The following is a 20,305-nucleotide window of genomic DNA, read 5'->3' on the forward strand; positions in this document are numbered from 1 at the left end:
GAGGATGGAGAGAAGAGGGGAAGAGAGAGAGCAGAGAGGAGAGGGGAAGAGAGAGAACACAGAGAAGAGGTGGTTAATGAGGGCGTAGGTGCTGATGCAATGTCTGCTCGTGCAAAACAGTGTCATGAAGTGTCAGTCATACTCGGATCCATTTGCTTTAGTGGCTTTTTGAAGAAAGAGTCATGTGGACGGCTGGGGGTGTAACGCCTGTCTTCTCTTTCTTCTACCCTGCAGTGTCACAAACCATAGTACATGCAAATATCAAGCGTTACATCATATCCTAAATTATCATTTTTTTAAATTGCCGGTATTTAATTTTTCTGAGGAAATACAGCTCTCACACTACAGGACATTAAACTGGTGAATGTTTTGGAAAATCTTTCAGAAAAGCTGGATTTTTCAAAGGTAAGAATTTGAAAATGATTTCTTTTGACCTGCGACTGTATGACTGTGGTGTGTATGTGCGAGTATACATGTGCATATTGTGCATGTAACTATGTATGTATGTTTAAACTGAATATGTGACATTGTGGAAAATAAACTGATTGATTTAAATATGTGATTTTTCAAGTTGCACCACAGGACATTCTTTGGATTACATCATTAAACTTCTCATAACTTTTAAATGTAATGTAGAGATAAATATGTTCCTTTAGAAAATAATGAATACATTCCTATCTTTATGCCAACACCTTTATTAACTGTCTCTGACACAAATAATGCATATCCAGGGCGTCCGCTCGAGCGCTCTGGAAGCACCGCAAAAACGCTGACACACGCAGACTTATAAACTCAGTGTCAAATCACCTTAACACTTCTAATTAACAACTCTCCGTGTTCTCAGCGACTCTGGAGCCCTGAATTAAACACAGTGCATTGTCATTTGGGCGGAGGTGGTAAAGTAGTGGAGTTGACAGGAGCTCTCACAGATCACAGTGGAGGAGTGATTACTGTTGATGGTGAGAGGAGAGCGGCTTTTATTTCTCCACACTCACAAATGCACCGTTCAGACAAAGTTAAGTGCAATGTATAACCGCAGGGCTGCAATGAATGTCAAATGAAACAACTGGTGTTTTTCCAAAGTCGGCACAAAAAAGGACATTGTTTGCAGATACTGTGTGAGAACTTATACACAAAACAAAGGCACCAATATCTATATCAGGTTATCTTAGAAAAGGGTTGTCATATTCATTATAAAAACAAAAGTGTGGCTAATTGATTTTGAGAAGAAAACAGAATTATAAAAAAGGAGCAGATATATATTTTTTACTATGATCTACTAGTAAAAACATGTACAATAGGCCCCTCCCCTTTCTACATCTCAGTGGGACTTTCTTGGTTAAATAAAGGCCAATAAATTACAATAGGAACTATAGTTTGTAAGTTTGTATCAATATAAACTCTTCATTGTGACCCTACAAGTCATAACTTAACTTTTACCAGTTTATTTCAATGATTTGTTTATTCGGTTATCTTCTTATTTCCCAGCACAAATAGTTTTTTTATTCTTAATCTCATCAACCCAAAACACATACCTACAAGAGTTGCAAATAACGATTATTTGGCAATAATCTACTTTAGCAATTATTAGTTATTTAGACTGTGAAAACGCTGTAAATATGAGATATGTCTGCGTATGGTCCAGATAACAATTATTTGATTACTCACAATTATTTCAATATGTATTGTTTAGGTCCAAATCATTGATTGTTTCAGCCTTTCCATCTACTAATCAACACAAAAACTAGCATCAAAAATAGACATTTAAACAAGTATTGATACTGAAACATGGGGCAACATCACCAAAATCGATATTGCAAGTATATCCTGATTTAGTTTTGTTTAATTTCTCTGTTGAGTTTTTATTGTGACAGACTATTACATTAATTTCCAATATCGTGAAGCCTTATTGAAACTTACATGGTATTCAAATGTGAGTTTCTGATCATCATTTTAGAATCAAAACCAGTATTAAGTCTTTCCTTATAGTCAAAATCTAGTTTGGCATTTCAGTATTGTGACAGCACTTTACTAATCAATGCGTGCTTTTGCTAAACCTATTAAAAAGTATCTTGACACCCATATTCTTCTCTTTAAATATCATGAATACAGCCCCAGCTCTGTACAAGGTTATTGCTTTCTGGGTGTGCCATATTAAAAGCGTAAGAATGAAGGCGTTTTTCAATCTGAGCCGACAGGAGAGGCGTTCAGGAGGCGGAAATCGTTTTTCTTGTCTCTTCTCTGATGGATTTCTGGACGCACTATTGTCGAGCCTCATTGAAAAGTAACGAAGAGGTCGCGGCATTTAAAGCACAGGAATCCTTGAAATCATTTCCATCTATTCACGGCAAGAAAAAGCGTTAGATTCTTTTTTTTTTGGCCGGGTTATGCAGAAAAAACATGCGCATAAAAGGTAAAATGGTCAAAAAAATCCCTGCAATTGAATATTGTAATTTATCTCTATTGTTTTGCCTTAAGGCTATATCTTTTAAGTTTCTCTTGAGTAAGATTTCAATGCAGATACACGGTGCAGGGTTTATGCATACAGAATATTAAGACACTCAACAGCAGAAAGAGCGGCTCGCTATACATTTCAATTTTATCTTCACTTTATACATTATGCAAGAATGTGTTTAAATTCCTCTGTCAAGAAGATGCACTAAAAGAGCACAGACCACTGCAAAGGCAAAAATAAAGTATCCTAATGTTCCACCACTTGCACTAAGTCAGCCAACCATAACAAACTTACTGTGTCATAGGTTTTAATCAAGAGTTTCATCTAACATTCACTCATTATACAGTACAATATACAGATACATTGCCTGTAAAAGGTGCTGTACCTGATTTTACTGCCCTAAAGAAGTAAAAAACAGCCATGAGTTTATAAAGGTATTTTCACTATTTTCAGAGCCCAGAGCGAAACGGAAAAGCTAACAGAGCACAAACGTTACTCCCCTGCCGCTTTGATCTGTACAGGAGCAAGACAAAATCGACTATATTACATGATAAATATTGGGTACAGTCCTTTCATTTCACTATAGCTGATACAGACCTGACTTACTAAATAGCTACTAACCAACCTGTTAAAGCTGGGGGACCTGATTTTCAAACCGTGACCGGTGGAAGCAGGTGACTAACTTGATCGTAGCGCTCACAAACTCTTTAGCACATTTCTAATAATCACATGCATTCAAATTTTTTGGCCACTAGCACAACTTAAAGGCGTAATGGACAATTTTTCGCCGATTTGAGAACTCAGGCGGAAGTGCGCATGCCACTCCCCCGTGCGGACGCACACAACAGCCTCGCTGCTACAACTGCGTTTGTTTATTAGCGCGACGGATCGCATCGCATCTCTCGTCTCCATAGATTTACGTCTCTTCTGAGCCAGCTCGAACTGTCTTTCTGTGTCTTAATTTTGTCCCGTACACTGAGAGAGCTATATTATGATAGATCCATGCGCTTGGACACAGGGAAACATGCTGCTCTCCTGGGGACGAGCCAGAACGAGGCGGCAGGTGAGCAGTAGGTGCGTTCTATGATTGATACGTGGCAGTCCATGCCACGAGGAAATGAGACTCAGATATATATATATATATATATATATATATATATATACAGTTTAACAAAAGTTGCTAATACCCCCATCACTTGACATTGCATACATTTACTTCCTAAACACCATACCTATGTGAAGTATGTGAAGGATATACAGCGAGTCCCTCGTCCAGTTTTCCAGGCAATATTGGGACTGAACTGTTTGACAGGCCAGTTACTAATGAGTGTCCTTATCCAAACAGTGTGCAAGAGGCAAGCTAGCATCTCCACATGCAAGAAAATGAAAAAGAAACTGTAGCTAGACATGTCATAAAGCTGCTGCCTACAGTCACGGGATGCCTCAGTTATGCAAGGCACAAACAGACAATGCAGTGTGACTTGGCTGGGGGTAAACACGACTCCAATGTCAACAGAGCTGCACCGCGGAGACATACCAGCTCCAGGCAAAGTCGAAAACATAACAGCGCCTTACAAAACAAAGCTAGCATTTGCTTAACACAGCATCAAGTATGAATATTGTGTTAAAGCGTATTATTCCAAAGTGACAGCAAAGTATGTCACAATATTGAATTTTAGTGTTACGATTAGTGTGAGCAGAAACATCATAATATAAAGATTATTCACCATTGACACGTACTGTACTGTACAAAATGTTCTTTCATTCTTAATAATACATGTTTTTCCCAAAATTATGTGACAATAGAATGTTTCTGAATTCAAAAGTTAAGTTATTGTGAATTTGTGTTATAAAAATATTTCAATCATATGCACAGCTTAACATAACTTAGCTTAGATTTGAACACTGTCAGAGTAGAACCGGTCTCAAATCTTCAGGAAGACTGTTCCAGATTTTAGTTGCATAAAACTGAAACGCAGATTCCCCATGTTTAGTCCTGACTCTGGCACCAGCAGGAGGCCGGTCTATGTTTTGTCCTGACTCTGGCACCAGCAGGAGGCCGGTCCATGTTTAGTCCTGACTCTGGCACCAGCAGGAGGCCGGTCCATGTTTAGTCCTGACTCTGACACCAGCAGGAGGCCGGTCCATGTTTAGTCCCGACTCTGACACCAGCAGGAGGCCGGTCCATGTTTAGTCCCGACTCTGACACCAGCAGGAGGCCGGTCCATGTTTAGTCCCGACTCTGACACCAGCAGGAGGCCAGTCCATGTTTAGTCCCGACTCTGACACCAGCAGGAGGCCGGTCCATGTTTAGTCCCGACTCTGACACCAGCAGGAGGCCGGTCCATGTTTAGTCCTGACTCTGGCACCAGCAGGAGGCCGGTCCATGTTTAGTCCTGACTCTGGCACCAGCAGGAGGCCGGTCCATGTTTAGTCCTGACTCTGGCACCAGCAGGAGGCCGGTCCATGTTTAGTCCTGACTCTGGCACCAGCAGGAGGCCGGTCCATGTTTAGTCCTGACTCTGGGCACCAGCAGGAGGCCGGTCCATGTTTAGTCCTGACTCTGGGCACCAGCAGGAGGCCGGTCCATGTTTAGTCCTGACTCTGGCACCAGCAGGAGGCCGGTCCATGTTTAGTCCTGACTCTGGCACCAGCAGGAGGCCGTTCCATGTTTAGTCCTGACTCTGGCACCAGCAGGAGGCCGGTCCATGTTTAGTCTTGACTCTGGGCACCAGCAGGAGGCCGGTCCATGTTTAGTCCTGACTCTGGGCACCAGCAGGAGGCCGGTCCATGTTTAGTCCTGACTCTGGCACCAGCAGGAGGCCGGTCCATGTTTAGTCCTGACTCTGGCACCAGCAGGAGGCCGTTCCATGTTTAGTCCTGACTCTGGCACCAGCAGGAGGCCGGTCCATGTTTAGTCTTGACTCTGGGCACCAGCAGGAGGCCGGTCCATGTTTAGTCTTGACTCTGGGCACCAGCAGGAGGCCGGTCCATGTTTAGTCTTGACTCTGGGCACCAGCAGGAGGCCGGTCCATGTTTAGTCTTGACTCTGGGCACCAGCAGGAGGCCGGTCCCTGAGGTCCTCAAGAGTCCGAGATGGTTCATATGGCAATAACATTTCCAAGATGTAATTTGGTGCTAGGCCATGGAGAGACTTGTACACAAGCAGAGCTGCTTTAAAGTCTATTCTCTGAGCCACAGGAGCCAGTTAAGATTATACATTTTTAGTTCCTAAGATTATATTGTGATGAAATAAATCATGATTATCGATTAAATCCTCAGTAACATATCTCACTTCAAACAGGAAAAGATGTTCAATTGTATCCCCTACATCAGTGGCTGGGGTTTACCTTCTCTAAAAAACAATTTTATTTACAGATCACAGCCAATGTATTTCAGAACTCTGTATTTTGGCCTCAGGACTCCAGCCATGGACACAACCAGCATCTATCTCTGGAACATCCTCCGAGCAGCCGCGAAAATACACCCACAGTCAAGGACTGGACTAGCATTATACTGGACATTCGTAGCATGGAAACAATTACATTCAGACTTAATTTGAAAATGGACATTTAATAGATGTTCGAGTGCCTTGATTTTCTAATAAACATGTTTTGCTTTATTATTTGTCTGCTGTCGTTTTTTTCCCTGGTCTTGTTTTCTTTTTTCATTGTGTTTGTTTATTGTTAAAAAAAAAAATACTTGTAAGACTTTACTTGAAATATGGTGACAGGAAGATAGATTGAGAATATTTACAAATAAAGTATATTATTGGGAAAAATCTGACAATGTTAATCGTTGGAGCTCTACATTTAGCATCACACAGTTTTCAAATGATGTTTTTGTGTCAGACCTACAATGTACAAACTACTTCCTGGGTTGTGGTATTGAGATTCCAGCTGCAGGCTAACTAAATGCAGCGCTCGTGTTCCTTTTGGGTCATCGGGTATCCATCTCTCCTTACCCCATCTCTCCTTACCCCATCTCTCCTTACCCCATCTCTCCGAGGAGGAAGAAGGCCATTATGTGTCATTGTGTGGGGAAACTCACAACACTTAGCCAGTCTGAGCTCCACAATGCAGATGTCTCATGGGGAAGGGGAACATAACAGTGGTAAACAATGAATACATTAAAAGAAACGGTATTGAAGTTACATGTCAGGTATTGGAGCTGGCAAAATATAATGTGCAGAGCTGTTATGACAGACACAGTATCTATATCCAGACACTAAATACAGCAATAACACTACGTTCTTTGTTTCAGTCCAGTTTTAGTAACAAGTGTCTTAATTTTGTCCTATTTTAACATAAAGGCATAATTTAATATTTTTTTTAATGTTATAAAGTAAAATCTGTTTTGCCCAAATATAGATGTAAAAGCAGCTCTTAGGGTGAAAATGAGAACACACACGTTTTATCAAATGGTACAACTCTTGTTTTATCTGGGTATTTTTGTTAGTTATTTCAATTTAATACTCTGTTTATATTTAGCATAAACCAGATACTTAAAATTGGTGATTAGTCAACACAAAATACTGAACATACAGCATGTTTTCTGAGCTTACCGAAGCAAAAACCCTGAGCTACACGTTTAGGACTCTTGTTTGATGTGGGCTTGGGACTGTCATGGAAAACAATAACACTTGAAGGAACTAATGCTACATTCCCACTTGTCCTGGTTTGATCCTGGATTAGTCCTGATTCAGACTGGCTTTGGTCCTGTTCTAGTCCTGGTTTAGCCCTGGCCCAGCCCACCTTCAGTTCTGGGTTTAGTTCCAATACGTTTGGTGAACAAAGCCTTAAATTTAAAGTGCCTCTGACAGGTTGGACGAATCATTGAACTAAAATGAAGTTAAGGTTCATATCTGTAAATTTAGCTAAAAATGATTATCCCAGCTAAAATATTATCCCAGAATAGCTCATTTTTAGGGTTTAATTTCACTTCCTAACCCAAATTGATGACATCACACTAGGAAATTACCCAGAAAACACTGGGAAAAACTCACAAAACAAACGCAGTGACACAATTTTTATTATCTGACAAATAGAGAGCTCATTTATTTTGCCGAATTAATGTTTAGAGAGATAAAAAAGTAGTTTATTTTGTTTAAATTAATGAGTGTCCCGAGTGTGATGTCACTTCCTGTCATTTTTCTACAGATTCTTAGACTTTTCTCCACAAATACCTCCTTGATTGGAGTAAAACTATCATACATATGTACAACAAGTATAAATACACCAAATAAAGTCAAAATTTGAAAATTGTAAAAAACCTGCCATACACATTTTAAGTCACAATGTATACACTGTTATCTATTCTGGAATGTCACTATTTTTATCAGAATAATGGGTAAACTTAACATTATAATTTGACATACAAGATACATTTAGCCTGTTTAGTTTAGTTTTTGGTTTAATATTTCGTTTAGCGTGTTTTATATCCCACATTTGCATTATTAAATTTGTATCCAGCCACCAGGGAACTCAAATATTGCACATTTAAACTAGTTATTGCATTCACTTACAACTGTACTTTCCAATATCCTCCTTACCTCTTGAGAACCATCCTAGCATGACATAGCATTTGTTAACATTAACTTTCTGCCACGTTTTCAAGCACACGTTTAAACATTGACATATTTGTTCGGTAAAGAGAGAGAACAAAGGCGGCGAAAGGAGCCAAGAAGAAGATATTTACCGAGCAAACACTGGCGGCTGAGTTAAGGTACAGCGTTTGTACACACAAGAAAACATCCGCTCCAATGGCCAACACCTCCATCTAGGACAGGACGTTTACAAAGCAGCGTCAGGTGTGTTTACGGCCAGCCAGTTCCTGACGCGCAAAGAGACAAGTAAATATTGAGTAAACAGCCAACGCGGCGCTAGTAATTGATGTCAAAGTGCAGTGAGATCTGGAAACGAGGGAGGATGCTTGCTTGACAGCGAAGGGGGGGTGATGTATTAGGAGGTGATAAAGCAGCGTGCTGGTTAATAGGAGTCAAATAGAAACTGAGAGAAAGAACCTTCCATTTGAATGAAAGCAGGGCATTGAAACGACACAAATTGTGAAATGTTTTGTATTGTTATTGCTCTGCTTTGGCATCTCATGTTTAATAATGAGTCTCCAGAAAGTACACATGACTCAATCAGGCATTTCACATGCCAGGAATTGAGTTAGAATTCCATCTACTGGCTGCAGAGGGAATTACATATGGAGGATAAACAAACCTAGCTTACCCACGACATGCTAATGCAGACACGCAGTTGTAATGAACGTGATTTGATGAGATAAATGCTCTGAAAGAGTCTAGCAATGATAATGGACGTAGAAGATCTCGGCGCTCTACCTATGACATCACTAAACTGGGACGTCATACTGGGAAAAGTGTTTTCCGAGGCTCAGGGGGAGAGGACTTAGTCAAACAAGCATGAATGAAGCTAAATAAATCTCCAGGTATGTTTTTGATGAGGGAACAATGTTATAACATGAGTAAAAGCTCAAAAAAGTTGTCTCTAGGGAGTTATAGATTTGCCCAGAATGTTCCATAATATGGCACGCCACCAGGCGAGGTTACTGCTAAGATCTGTGGAGAAGCGAGCCCACTCACATTAACAATGCAATGTAATGCTACCACAGTAAACACTAGTTCTTTAGACAATATATTGTAATTTTCAACACTAAAGAATCATTATAGTAGTTAAAGGGGCTGTATCAACGTTTTATTTCATGTAATAAAGTAAAATCTAGTTAAAAATGAGACCACTGTGTGTTGACTGCATCTAATAATAAAACATTGCATTCTCTGTGAAGCAGGAAGAGCGCCGTTAGCATGCTAGTTCATGCTAGCATTACCGTGAAAGCAAAACACGCCTGAGGCTCAATGAGTTGTGAAGAGCACTTATGAACTCAATGAGGTGAATACTTAAGAATGCGTTAGGTAAGTGAGCAATAGTAATAGTGACGCAAGATTATACAAAGGCAAAGAGTTTATACATTAGTTCTGCTTTTCACATTTGTAAGATTGTAAAGATCAGGTACAACACCTTTAACTTACATTGGATTTTGGTAAATGCTGTATCTAAAAGAGAAAATGTGTTATTTTATTTAGTCCAATTACATTTAGGGCAAAATGTCTGACCTATTTAAAAAGCATATAACAATGTAGACAAAATATAAGCAGGAAAGTGATGTTTTGCGCAATACCGACAATAAATACTGTATTAATCCATCTGTTTTGAGTGTCAACATTGAGAGTAAAGGTAAAATAGTGGAGGTGGTTGTATGACAGCTGTTCCATGTGGAAGCTGTTGGAAAAGTGCCCATTTCCTCTTTCCATCGCAGCAGGACACACACTTTTCCATCCTGAAATCCCTCAATTTAATTAGTTCCAACAACTTGGCACACAATCTTTATCGAGTTTTGTTTACACCACAGTGCTAAATTAAACAGGTGGATGTTATGATTGTAAAAACTTGCCATTTAAAACCTGCTTGGCATGGCTTTTTTTGCATCCGCTTTCAGGTTGCTAAGAAACAAAGGGATTAAAAGGCTCGGTTTGTGTGGACGTCTGCTCGACAGGACGAGACCAGGAGGAGCGATGGAGGTGAGAGAGGGGTAAGAGCAGGCTAATAAAGTAGAAGAGCTGGAGAGGTAAACAGAAGAGGGAGATTTGGTGTGTAGGAGGAGGAATTGTGGAGCGGGAGGGAGCCGAGGTTTAGACAATCTTAGAGAATTAAAACTTGTATCACGGCTGTGAAAATAAGGGTGAAAAGTAAGTGCAAGAACGGGGAGGACTGTAGAGCTGTTAGTGATGGAGACAAATGGACTTCCAAGTTTATAAAAAAGTTGTAACATAAACGCTTTTACTTTAAGTTATTAAATGTGGTCGTAGTAATTGCAGATGGAACTTTACTTTTTATCCCATTTGAGAGGTTTTTCATGTACAAAACGCAATGAACTGACAAACTAAAGAGATCATGCTTGTACAGGGTTAGCAGATTTTACACAGAGTAAGACTAGATATTTTGTCGCTTGTGGAGGAATTCATGGTACTTCCAAAATTACAGCCTGTGCGATTTTCTTATCGCGTTTTCTGACGCGTTTGTTGCAACATCGATACTTTTGCGATACATATAACAGCCCTTCTCCTGAGTCAGACACTTCCGTATGAGCAAACATACGCTGTGCTGGGGTGATATGACATATTTTAGGTGCACAGTTCAAAGAGAAAACTCTACGACTGCTGTGTGCCGTAGTACAACAGTTGTCATGGTGACGGGGCTCCTCCACCACCTACAGTCTCCCTGGGTGCTCCACAGGGATGTTAATGTAATCTGTTATTTGTACAAATGTGCATCATTAGACTGAAACCAAGACTTAGCATTATGGGATTAGCTCGCATGCAAATGAAACGCCTCCATTAATACATAAAAGTGATTTGTAGCAGAGTATAATAACATATAGAAACTAAATCAACCTAAAATGTGCAGAGATATCACTTTTATAGCCTTGCTTGGGAGATTACATTAGTCTCTTTTTGAGGTAATTTCTATTAGTTTAAATACAGATGATATATTTGCTATTCTTCCATATCTCTAATATTAAACATTTTTCTCACACCTCTACTTATGAGCTACAGTAAATAAATACAAATACATTTCTGTTTCAATCTGATACCAAGTAATAGGACTATCATGATCATTACTAAATCAACTTATCATTCAATAAATAACAGCTTAAACAATATTTTTGGGGGGTGTTTTTTTGTAGAACAGTAAGATTTGAGCTGTGGACGGTAGAATAATTAACTTCTATGAGACTGATTATATACTAAATAAGTACTAACGTGTCACATTTGTTAGCCTAACAAGTAATCCTATGTGTTTTGTATCAAAATTCTGAAGTGCATAGACCAAAAACGAGAACCTATATCACTGAATTTTATTATTTCAGCATTTGCATGTAAATTTATTGTAGCCAAGGGGTTTTTATCCATTGTCCCGCATTTACACAAACAAACACACCCATTTATACACCCACGAACACTGGACAATAGAGGCAAGGCAGATTAAGTGTCTTGCCCAAGGACTCAAAAGCTGAAATAAATAAAACAAACAACTACAACAAACTGTATCATGACATCATCTAGAATTGAACGGTCTTCAGATTGGTTTGGAGCTACAGTATCTGTGTCATTCTGAGAACCCTGGATAACTCAGAATCTAAAAACGCTGTTGGTTGTTGCTGAAATAGGCTCCTAACTTCTGTCTTCTTCAAATACAAACAACATGTCGAGGTCCAGAATGAAAATCAAATGATTGTTAAAGAAGGAAAAAAACAAAGCGTTCTTCTGAAAAGATGAGGGAATAAACAGCAGCAAACTATGTAAACATGTGTATGGAGTCAAAACGAGAAGAGACTGTGTGTTAAAATCCCATTCAGGCTCCGCATACTTGATCTTTTATGGCAAGTAAACGTTCCATAATGATTCCATGCACTTTCACATGTTTTTATTTGTCACGCTGTGGCTCCTTTCACGTTACTTTGAGCCATGTCAAACCATCCTCCATGGAACAGGTTAGCTGTTGTTTACTACTAGTTTCCATAGAAATATCAACATCCAGTGAGCTGGCTTTGCTGCTGTAAAGACAATTTAATCCAGTTTATACTCAACAGTCTCACACCCACGACTAAGTGAATCAATCCTGAGTAACAATGAGGGAAAGCCATTCATAAAGATGTTGAAAACTTTCCATTACTAGGGCTGTAACCCGTTAGTCCACTAAAATCAACTAAACATGTTTTTATTTATTTTAAAAGGATTTATTTTGGACAACAGCAAAAAGGAGAAGATATAGAGAGTTATGGCTGAACATTTTGGAGTGACTCAAAGTGACTTCAAACTAATTCATATATCTCTAATATATAAATACACTCTTTACAAGTCATTTTCTGTATAAATAGTTGTTTTTGCATGAACTCCAGTGCAGTTGTAGTCTTTCGAGTGCAGTTTGGGTCAGATACATGGAGATACTGATTGCCGTATCCAAGGACAAGTCTTTAGTTGACTAAGAATTTATTTAGTCGACTACAGCCCCATCCATTACTCTCATATTTTTAAAGGCTTTTAGTATAATAATACATTTAACCTTGCAGTTGTTTTTTGGTGGCGACAGTGCTCGTTAATAAAGATATGCGACAAACACATTGCATTTATGGGATAATCTCCATAATCCTGCTAACAAGATTAATTCTGACAACATTTGTAAGGTCGCAAACTCTTGAGAATACACCTTGTTAGGCTCCTGCTGTTACGTTCGATTGTGATTGGGCCTGAGTCACTAGTGGGGCGGGGACAGGACCAATCACAATGCAGAGCGGAGAGAAGTCAAAGGTGAAGCGCCCAAACAAACCACCGTTGACCCACATACTTTGGCCTACTTTTGCATAAATGTTGTGTGTGTCTTACCGTGGATGGGCACGGTGATGCGTGGAGTGACGTCCAGCTCCACGGGGGTTCTGAAGGGGTAGGAGAGGACGACCCCGGCCCAGGAGCAGAGCAGGAGCAGGCGCAGGAGGGGGGCCGGAGGGGCACACATGGTCAGAAGAGCAGACACCGCTGATCAACCGGACTGCACCGACACAAACCAGTCAGTCAAACATTGCATCCACCTCCAGGTTTGGCGACTGTGGAGATGAGTCAGAAGAAGAGCCTGGAAGACAGAATCGGCAAAAAAATATGATCGATGGTTAGTTCTATGTGATATATAGTATGTATGAGAGGCAATAGAGATTCAGAACTTGCAATTCAATTTAAATGCTTTTTCCGGGCTTTTTATTTAGTATTAACCTATAACATGTGGATCATAATTTTATTTTTGGTTAATTACTGCAATACTGATCTAAAACTAATTTAATACAAATATGACTTCTGACTCCCTGTAAAAAACGACAACTGATAAGCAAAATGTCACTGTAAAAAAAAGTATCTGTATCTGCAAATATTCTTGTCATTAAGTAATATCGGTCTCAGTCCAAAACCACCGATATCAGTGCATCTGCATTATGTTATGTTATGGTAATGAAAGGGTTTTTAACTTTGCCGTACCTAGAGAAACAGGAAGTAAACAACAGCTCTGTGAACAAAGGCTGCTGTATTCTAACAGAACAGACTGTAAACTTTAATCCATTCCGAAATGACAAAGTTACAGACTTTTAAAGCTCTAGAAAAGTTTTAGACAAAACTTATCATTACCGTAAATATAAACACAAATTCCCTTGCGACCCACGATTTTTTCAGACATTATTTGACTAGTTTTGCTCCTAAACGATTAGTTTAGACTTGTTTACTACAGATAACTTTAGTGCGAGTGGTTTAAAGAACCTAGTTGTGATTATTTGTCAAATTAAGATACAGAGTGACAAATGTAAAAAAAATGTTGTGTTTGAATTTATTTAATTCAAACATCTAAATAACAATGTGCTGCTTGTTACGGTGAAATCTCGCTTATCATTTCTGCAGTTTTGAACAGGAAGTCAATGAACCTGTTTCTATTACTGAGCTGTTTTAGATCAATACTGTGGTTCACAAAGAACAAAATGCAAAATTATAATACTACTTATATCATAGTGCAATACTAAGAACCTGGGAAAAAAGTAGGACAGCTCTCCATTAATGTTTTATGTACACACTTATCTTGATTGTTGACTGCTGTATTCTCCAGCTGTGCATTACAAACACTGAAATGAAGCCATTGTGGGCCAAATAAAAGTTATCTTTGTCTTATCTTCCATCTCAGGTGACGTCTTTTTAATCAAGAGGTACCAAAAGTCAAAGTGATGCTCAACAACATGACGACACTCCATGCAACGGCCCATTGCTCAATAAAACATGGAGGGCTTTTGTACAGGAAATCAATACAGTGTGGGGAGGCGGTTGGCCTGGGAGTCAGAGCGGATACGTCACTTCACATTCCCACAGTCTGAACATAAGGATGGAAAATAGCAATAACCGAACAGGGCAATGTGCAGATGTGACGTGCTGACTAACACATGGGCCACAATCACCAGTCAGGCCTGATTTGTGGTTTTATTCATGTTTTGTTATATCAAAAATAGGGTAAGATGAATTGATAGGGTAAAATCATGAATTAAAATGTTTAGTCCTGGTTTAGTACTTGTCAGGGTGTCTTCTCATTTGCATACAAACCACATTTGAACTTGAAATTTGAACTAAACCCAGACCTAAACCCAGAACTAAACCTGGACTAGACAGGGACCGTTTGCATTTATGGAACAGACATATTCCCCACTGTAAATGATTATCACACGCTCTTAATTTATCTTGCTGATCACGTTCTTCTTTAAGTCTTAAAGGTCCCATAACATGCAAAATCGACTTTTCAGAGCTTTTAACCTTCTTACATTGCTATTTGTGCTTCATATATGTACCCAGAGTGTTTTTTTGATTGATTCCCGCAGTGTTTAGCTATATTACAGACTATCTCCTTTCCTCGAATCTCCAAACTGACAGGCGGTAGGGCAAGGCCGCGTCATCATCCCCCCTCTCCACCCCCCTCCCCCTCGTTTCTCACTCACTCGCGCAGGCGGAGCAGACAGCTGTGGGGGACACACTACGTCACGGGTGGGCGGGGCACACACGCTCTCTGAGACTAAGTCACGGGTGGGCGGGGCACACACGCTCTCTGAGACTACGTCACGGGTTGGGCGGGGGAGCCAGATCGCTCTTCGCAAGGGTGGGGTCGAATATCAAACCAAGCCGTTTGCATTTCCGGGTTAGTGAGGGGGTCCAAGGTCTGGGTGATATTTCTTAACTATTATGTTAAGGGTGTTACACTTAGGATAGACTACGAAACGTGAAAAAAAGCACGTTATGGCACCTTTAATATCTAGAATCAAAGTTTTGACATGCCGAGGTTAACGGGACGTCCTGGCAGCAGACACACAGGTGGTTTTGTGTTTTATCCCTGCGACACACTGCACTCACACAAAGGTATAAAAGCACAGCCCATCTGCCACAAATGCAGGACGATCTCCGCTTTTTATGGATGAAGTGGGATATTATGCTGGAGCCGAAGCAAAACTTTATGGACCTGATGGAATTACACGAAAAGTTGTATGAATTGGACACACAGACGAGAGGTGGATAAAATCTAGGCTCTTTTGTGCATAAATGATATTCAGATGTTTTCTTCTCTACTGGCTCTAAATGTCACAGGTTTCATGTTCTTTTTTTATTCTCAAATTTGATGCCAAGTGTGAACTCTAACTACTATATTTAGAATATTTATAAAGGCACGGAGAAATTGTGGGCCTGGGCTTTTTAAAAACGGCTAATTGAACATTCCATTTGGTCAAAAGAAAAGAGAAAAGACGATTAAACTTTCATGGAGACATTTTCTTTCATTGATTCGTCATTGAACACTGTGTTCACGTTCGCTCTGAGCTTCCACCTCGCCAAACCGTCTTCATTCATGTCTTGTCATTCTCGTCTTGTGCACACGTTATTCACGCTTTGATGTTCGCCGCTCGATTCGCCGGAAACGCAGAAAACACGTGACCCCCGCACTGCTGATCCACACCGCGCCTCTACATAGGGAAAGTGTAGACAATGCTCTGTGTCTGCACCATTAGTCCTGGTTTAATCCTGGTCCAGACCTGACTTAGTCCTGGTCCAGACCTGACTTAGTCCTGGTCCAGACCTGACTTAGTCCTGATCCAGACCTGACTTAGTCCTGGTCCAGACCTGACTTAGTCCTGGTCCAGACCTGACTTAGTCCTGGTCAGGGATGTCAAGATTAACCGGTTGATAATTGTGATTATTCAGGTCACAATATAATCGTAAGAACTAAAAACGAATAATCGTGACTACTTTAGACGCAAAATTATGATATTTCTGTTCAATCAGGACCACAAAAAGCACACCCAAAAGTGAGTTTTATGTGGCAGTTTATATCACAATAACTTTACATTTGCATTCAGAAAGTTTGATTTCATGAAGCTGGTCAACTATTAATGCAGCAGTGAAGTATTCAAATGAAAGAAATTAAGGATTTGCCTTTTTTTTTGTGTCATGTTCCAATAATCGTGAATAATCATTAAATTATGATGTTTCTTCGCACAATAATCGTAACAGTAAAATGAGGTGCGCTCACACTTTCACAAATGTCATATCAGAAATGGGGATAAATTGGGACTAAACCTGGCACTTAACTTGTACCAGACCGGGACTAAACCAGGACTAGAACAGGACCAAACCAAGTCTACCTCTGCGGTCAACTGGGCTCAAACCAGGACCACATCAGAACAAATGTGAACGCAAAGTATCACACAACGACTGCGTGTCCTGGTTGAAGCTGAAGGATCCACTGAGCCACTGCTGTCAGAATTTGGAGCTGGTTTATCCCTTGTTTTGTCCTGATATCATAATCCTGGTTTAGCTCTGACTTGGTCCTGGTTTAGTCCTCGGTGGCGCACATGCCCGTTACCTGATCCAGCCGTAGGGGGGCAGGGGTCTTGTGAAATGTGATAACGTGCGAGTGCTGTGCGAGCTGCGGAGAATCCAAATGTTATTCCAGCCTTTGTGAGGAGCTGTGTGAGGACTGAGAACTCCAAAGTCACCATCAAATGCATGGCTGCACCCTCTCCCCGCCGACAAAACACTGTCGCAGCCCAGGTTTGAGGAGGCAATTCACCAAGAAAGACTTCACCGGAATATATACTACATTTAAGGAGAGCGGCAAAGTACGTCGCAAAAATAACTTTATGGGCTAATGCATATCCACAAAGGAACAAACTGTTTTCGATCCATTTTAAAAGGTGTTTTAGATGTTTGATTGACAACTAAAGCTATTTCAGATGTAGTTTAAAGAGCCTGTATCTAAATTGTATTGTCTTCTAAATCAGGGAAACACTTTTTACTCCTTATAGTATATTTTAAAAGCTGGAATTTGCGAGTATAAAATTAGACTGAATAATATTGCCTATTCATTTTAAAAGGCATTGTATTGGATCACCAGCTACGCGACAGCAACTTTGCATCGAAGGCTGCGCGAGCAAATGTGTCTTTTTGACAATAGCCTATAATCTTTCACAAGTTAGGGGTAGGGGTTGGCTTTAGGAATCGGGTGCAAGCGTAATTGAACTTTTTGAGTCACAGTGGTATGCTAAAATGTTGTAAAATGTCACCCAAACAACCATTCGAGGGCCCTGCTGTAAACCCATTATGAAAATCTGATCCTTTATCATCATTATTTTCCCTATGCTGACATTTCTATGAATAACTGGGACTTCCTTTTGGCTGTTGTTGTTGAGGTTATGTTTTCTTACCACTACTAGAGCATAAATATTTAATCATCTTCACACAGGGTCAGGCACATGGGTCAGACTGTGTTTTACATAAGACACATGCAGGTTTAGAGCTACACCTCACAGACAGATCTGGAGGAACCGCAGATCTCCTTTTTTACTTCATTTTAAGCCTTTAGAACGGCGCAACGACCACAGCTGGTGGAACATCGAAGAGCGATACGGCTTAATATGGCTATAAAATCGTAGCTGCTTAGTCAAGGCACACCTGAAATGATCAGGTGAATGTGTATTGACTTTAAAAACACAGAGGAGCACTTACGGACAACCAGCACATGACAAATTACTCAAAACATGTGGGAATGAAAAGAAAAGGCGAGTTCTGCTGAAGTTGCATTCATGTGAGAACAGAGTTTAAAGTTGATCTGGTGGAAGTCTGTTTAACTCTCAGATTGTGGATTTATTGTCCTAGTTTACGGTTCATATCTCTGTAATCACTGGGCCAATTCACGTGAAACAAAACCTGGCACAAAGTTCAATATCTTCTCTGTCTGAATAAATAAACCCGAGTGAAATAATAAAGTGAAACACCAAAGGCCAGACTGCTGTTGGTTGAAAGGATTTTATGACTTAAGATGAATATGAGTTTGTGGAGCCAATACCAAACAAATAATGTGGATTTCTAGTTTGGAGACGTCTTTCAAAAACAGTCTCCCATAGACTTTCATAGGTACATCTTAAACTTCAAACTAATTACAAACTAACTAAACAAACAAGAAATGAAATCATGTTCTCAGTTCAACCTATCAGAACACTGCCAAGAGCAGAGATGTCCAAACCAAGGCCTGGGGGTCCTCAGACCGAGGTTCTGCCATCATTACAAACATAATAGACATGTTGATGACTAACATTAAAAGTGTGGTGCTCAGTCCAACCTACGTCAAATGTAACATTTTGAATGATTCTCTTCATTGTCTGTGGGCCTCCACTCCAGAGGCTTTTTCAAAATGCAGCTCTTTGTGGATGATGTCGCCGAGCACAGGAAGAGCATGACAAATGAATAAAACAGCTCAACCTTTATTCTACACCAATAAGCAAAGAGAGAACAGTGGTGTTTTGAATGTAGCTGGACAGACTAGAGCTGAACCATGACACACACAGAGCTGACAGTTACATAAGACCAGGGACACCCACAGCCTCAGCAGCAACAGGGACACCCACAGCCTCAGCAGCAACAGGGACACCCACAGCCTCAGCAGCAACAGGGACACCCACAGCCTCAGCAGCAACAGGGACACCCACAGCCTCAGCAGCAACAGCAGCTCATTCAGGTGATCTAGGTCCTGATCTAGGTCCTGAGCCAGGTCATTATTTGGTTTTCACTTAATAATTTATTGGAGTAATTTTGGTTTTCTTGAGTTGAGCTTTGAGTCTAAATGTTTGCTAAGATTGATCCCACGAGGGGCAGGTGCACCCGTGACGTAACACCAGCTCCGCACACGTCCACAAGTGAAGTGTTGGTAATTGACTGGAGCAGAAGTTGTAATCACTCTGGCTCTGTCATTTTAATACTTTTTACAATTTTATTCTTAAAAAATGTAATACAATTTGTATTCCAGGAACATTCACAACACAAACTTTGAATAGTCCCAAAGAATATTCAAATGTATTCCTCCAAACCCTGAACTCACATGTTTTCACTAATTAAAAACTAACAAATGTGCAAATAAAAAGGCCCTAATCTTATTGACAATTTGAAACGATCAGAACTGGATTAAATTTAATTATTGCACAGCCCCACTTAATTAACTGACAGCTCAGCTCTACCCCCATAATCAGATGTTAAATGTTATATTCATTACAATTAAGCAAGCGCCCGGAGCAGCTCAGTCGTTATAACCCACGACGTTTACTAAAGTGACTTCAGGTTCATAAGGGAACAAGATGGCATCAGCACAGAGACATGCTCTGCTCTGTGCTGTGCTGTGCTCCGCGCTCTGTGCTCTGTGCTCTGTGCTCTGTGCTCTGTGCTCTGTGCCCTGTGCCCTGTGCCCTGTGCCCTGTGCCCTGTGCCCTGTGCTCTGTGCTCTGTGCTCTGTGCTCTGTGCTCTGTGCTCTGTGCTCTGTGCTCTGTGCTCTGTGCTCTGTGCTCTGTGCTCTGTGCTCTGTGCTCTCTGCTCTCTGCTCTCTGCTCTGTGCTCTGTGCTCTGTGCTCTGTGCTCTGTGCTCTGTGCTCTGTGCTCTGTGCTCTGTGCTCTGTGCTCTCTGCTCTCTGCTCTGTGCTCTGTGCTCTGTGCTCTGTGCTCTCTGCTCTCTGCTCTCTGCTCTCTGCTCTCTGCTCTGTGCTCTGTGCTCTCTGCTCTCTGCTCTCTGCTCTCTGCTCTGTGCTCTGTGCTCTGTGCTCTGTGCTCTGTGCTCTCTGCTCTCTGCTCTCTGCTCTCTGCTCTCTGCTCTCTGCTCTCTGCTCTGTGCTCTGTGCTCTGTGCTCTGTGCTCTGTGCTCTGTGCTCTATGCTCCGGCTCT

The 20,305-nt window shown here is 40.7% G+C and overlaps 1 protein-coding gene across 1 annotated transcript in view; it reads right to left on the reverse strand.

The window, feature by feature from the left end:
• Positions 1-13,117, reverse strand: part of LOC140351071 (semaphorin-4G-like) — a 38,724-nt gene extending 25,607 nt beyond the window's left edge. The window contains exon 1 of the mRNA XM_072436724.1: positions 12,924-13,117. Coding sequence (XP_072292825.1) covers positions 12,924-13,053 — 130 coding nt within the window. The 5' untranslated portion in view covers positions 13,054-13,117. The remainder of the gene's footprint in view (positions 1-12,923) is intronic.
• Between the last annotated feature and the right edge of the window lie 7,188 nt (positions 13,118-20,305).

This window comes from Eucyclogobius newberryi, unplaced genomic scaffold (assembly GCF_026437365.1).
Source record: "Eucyclogobius newberryi isolate DKJ021-1_F unplaced genomic scaffold, fEucNew1.0.hap1 SCAF_8, whole genome shotgun sequence".
NCBI lineage: Eukaryota > Metazoa > Chordata > Actinopteri > Gobiiformes > Gobiidae > Eucyclogobius > Eucyclogobius newberryi.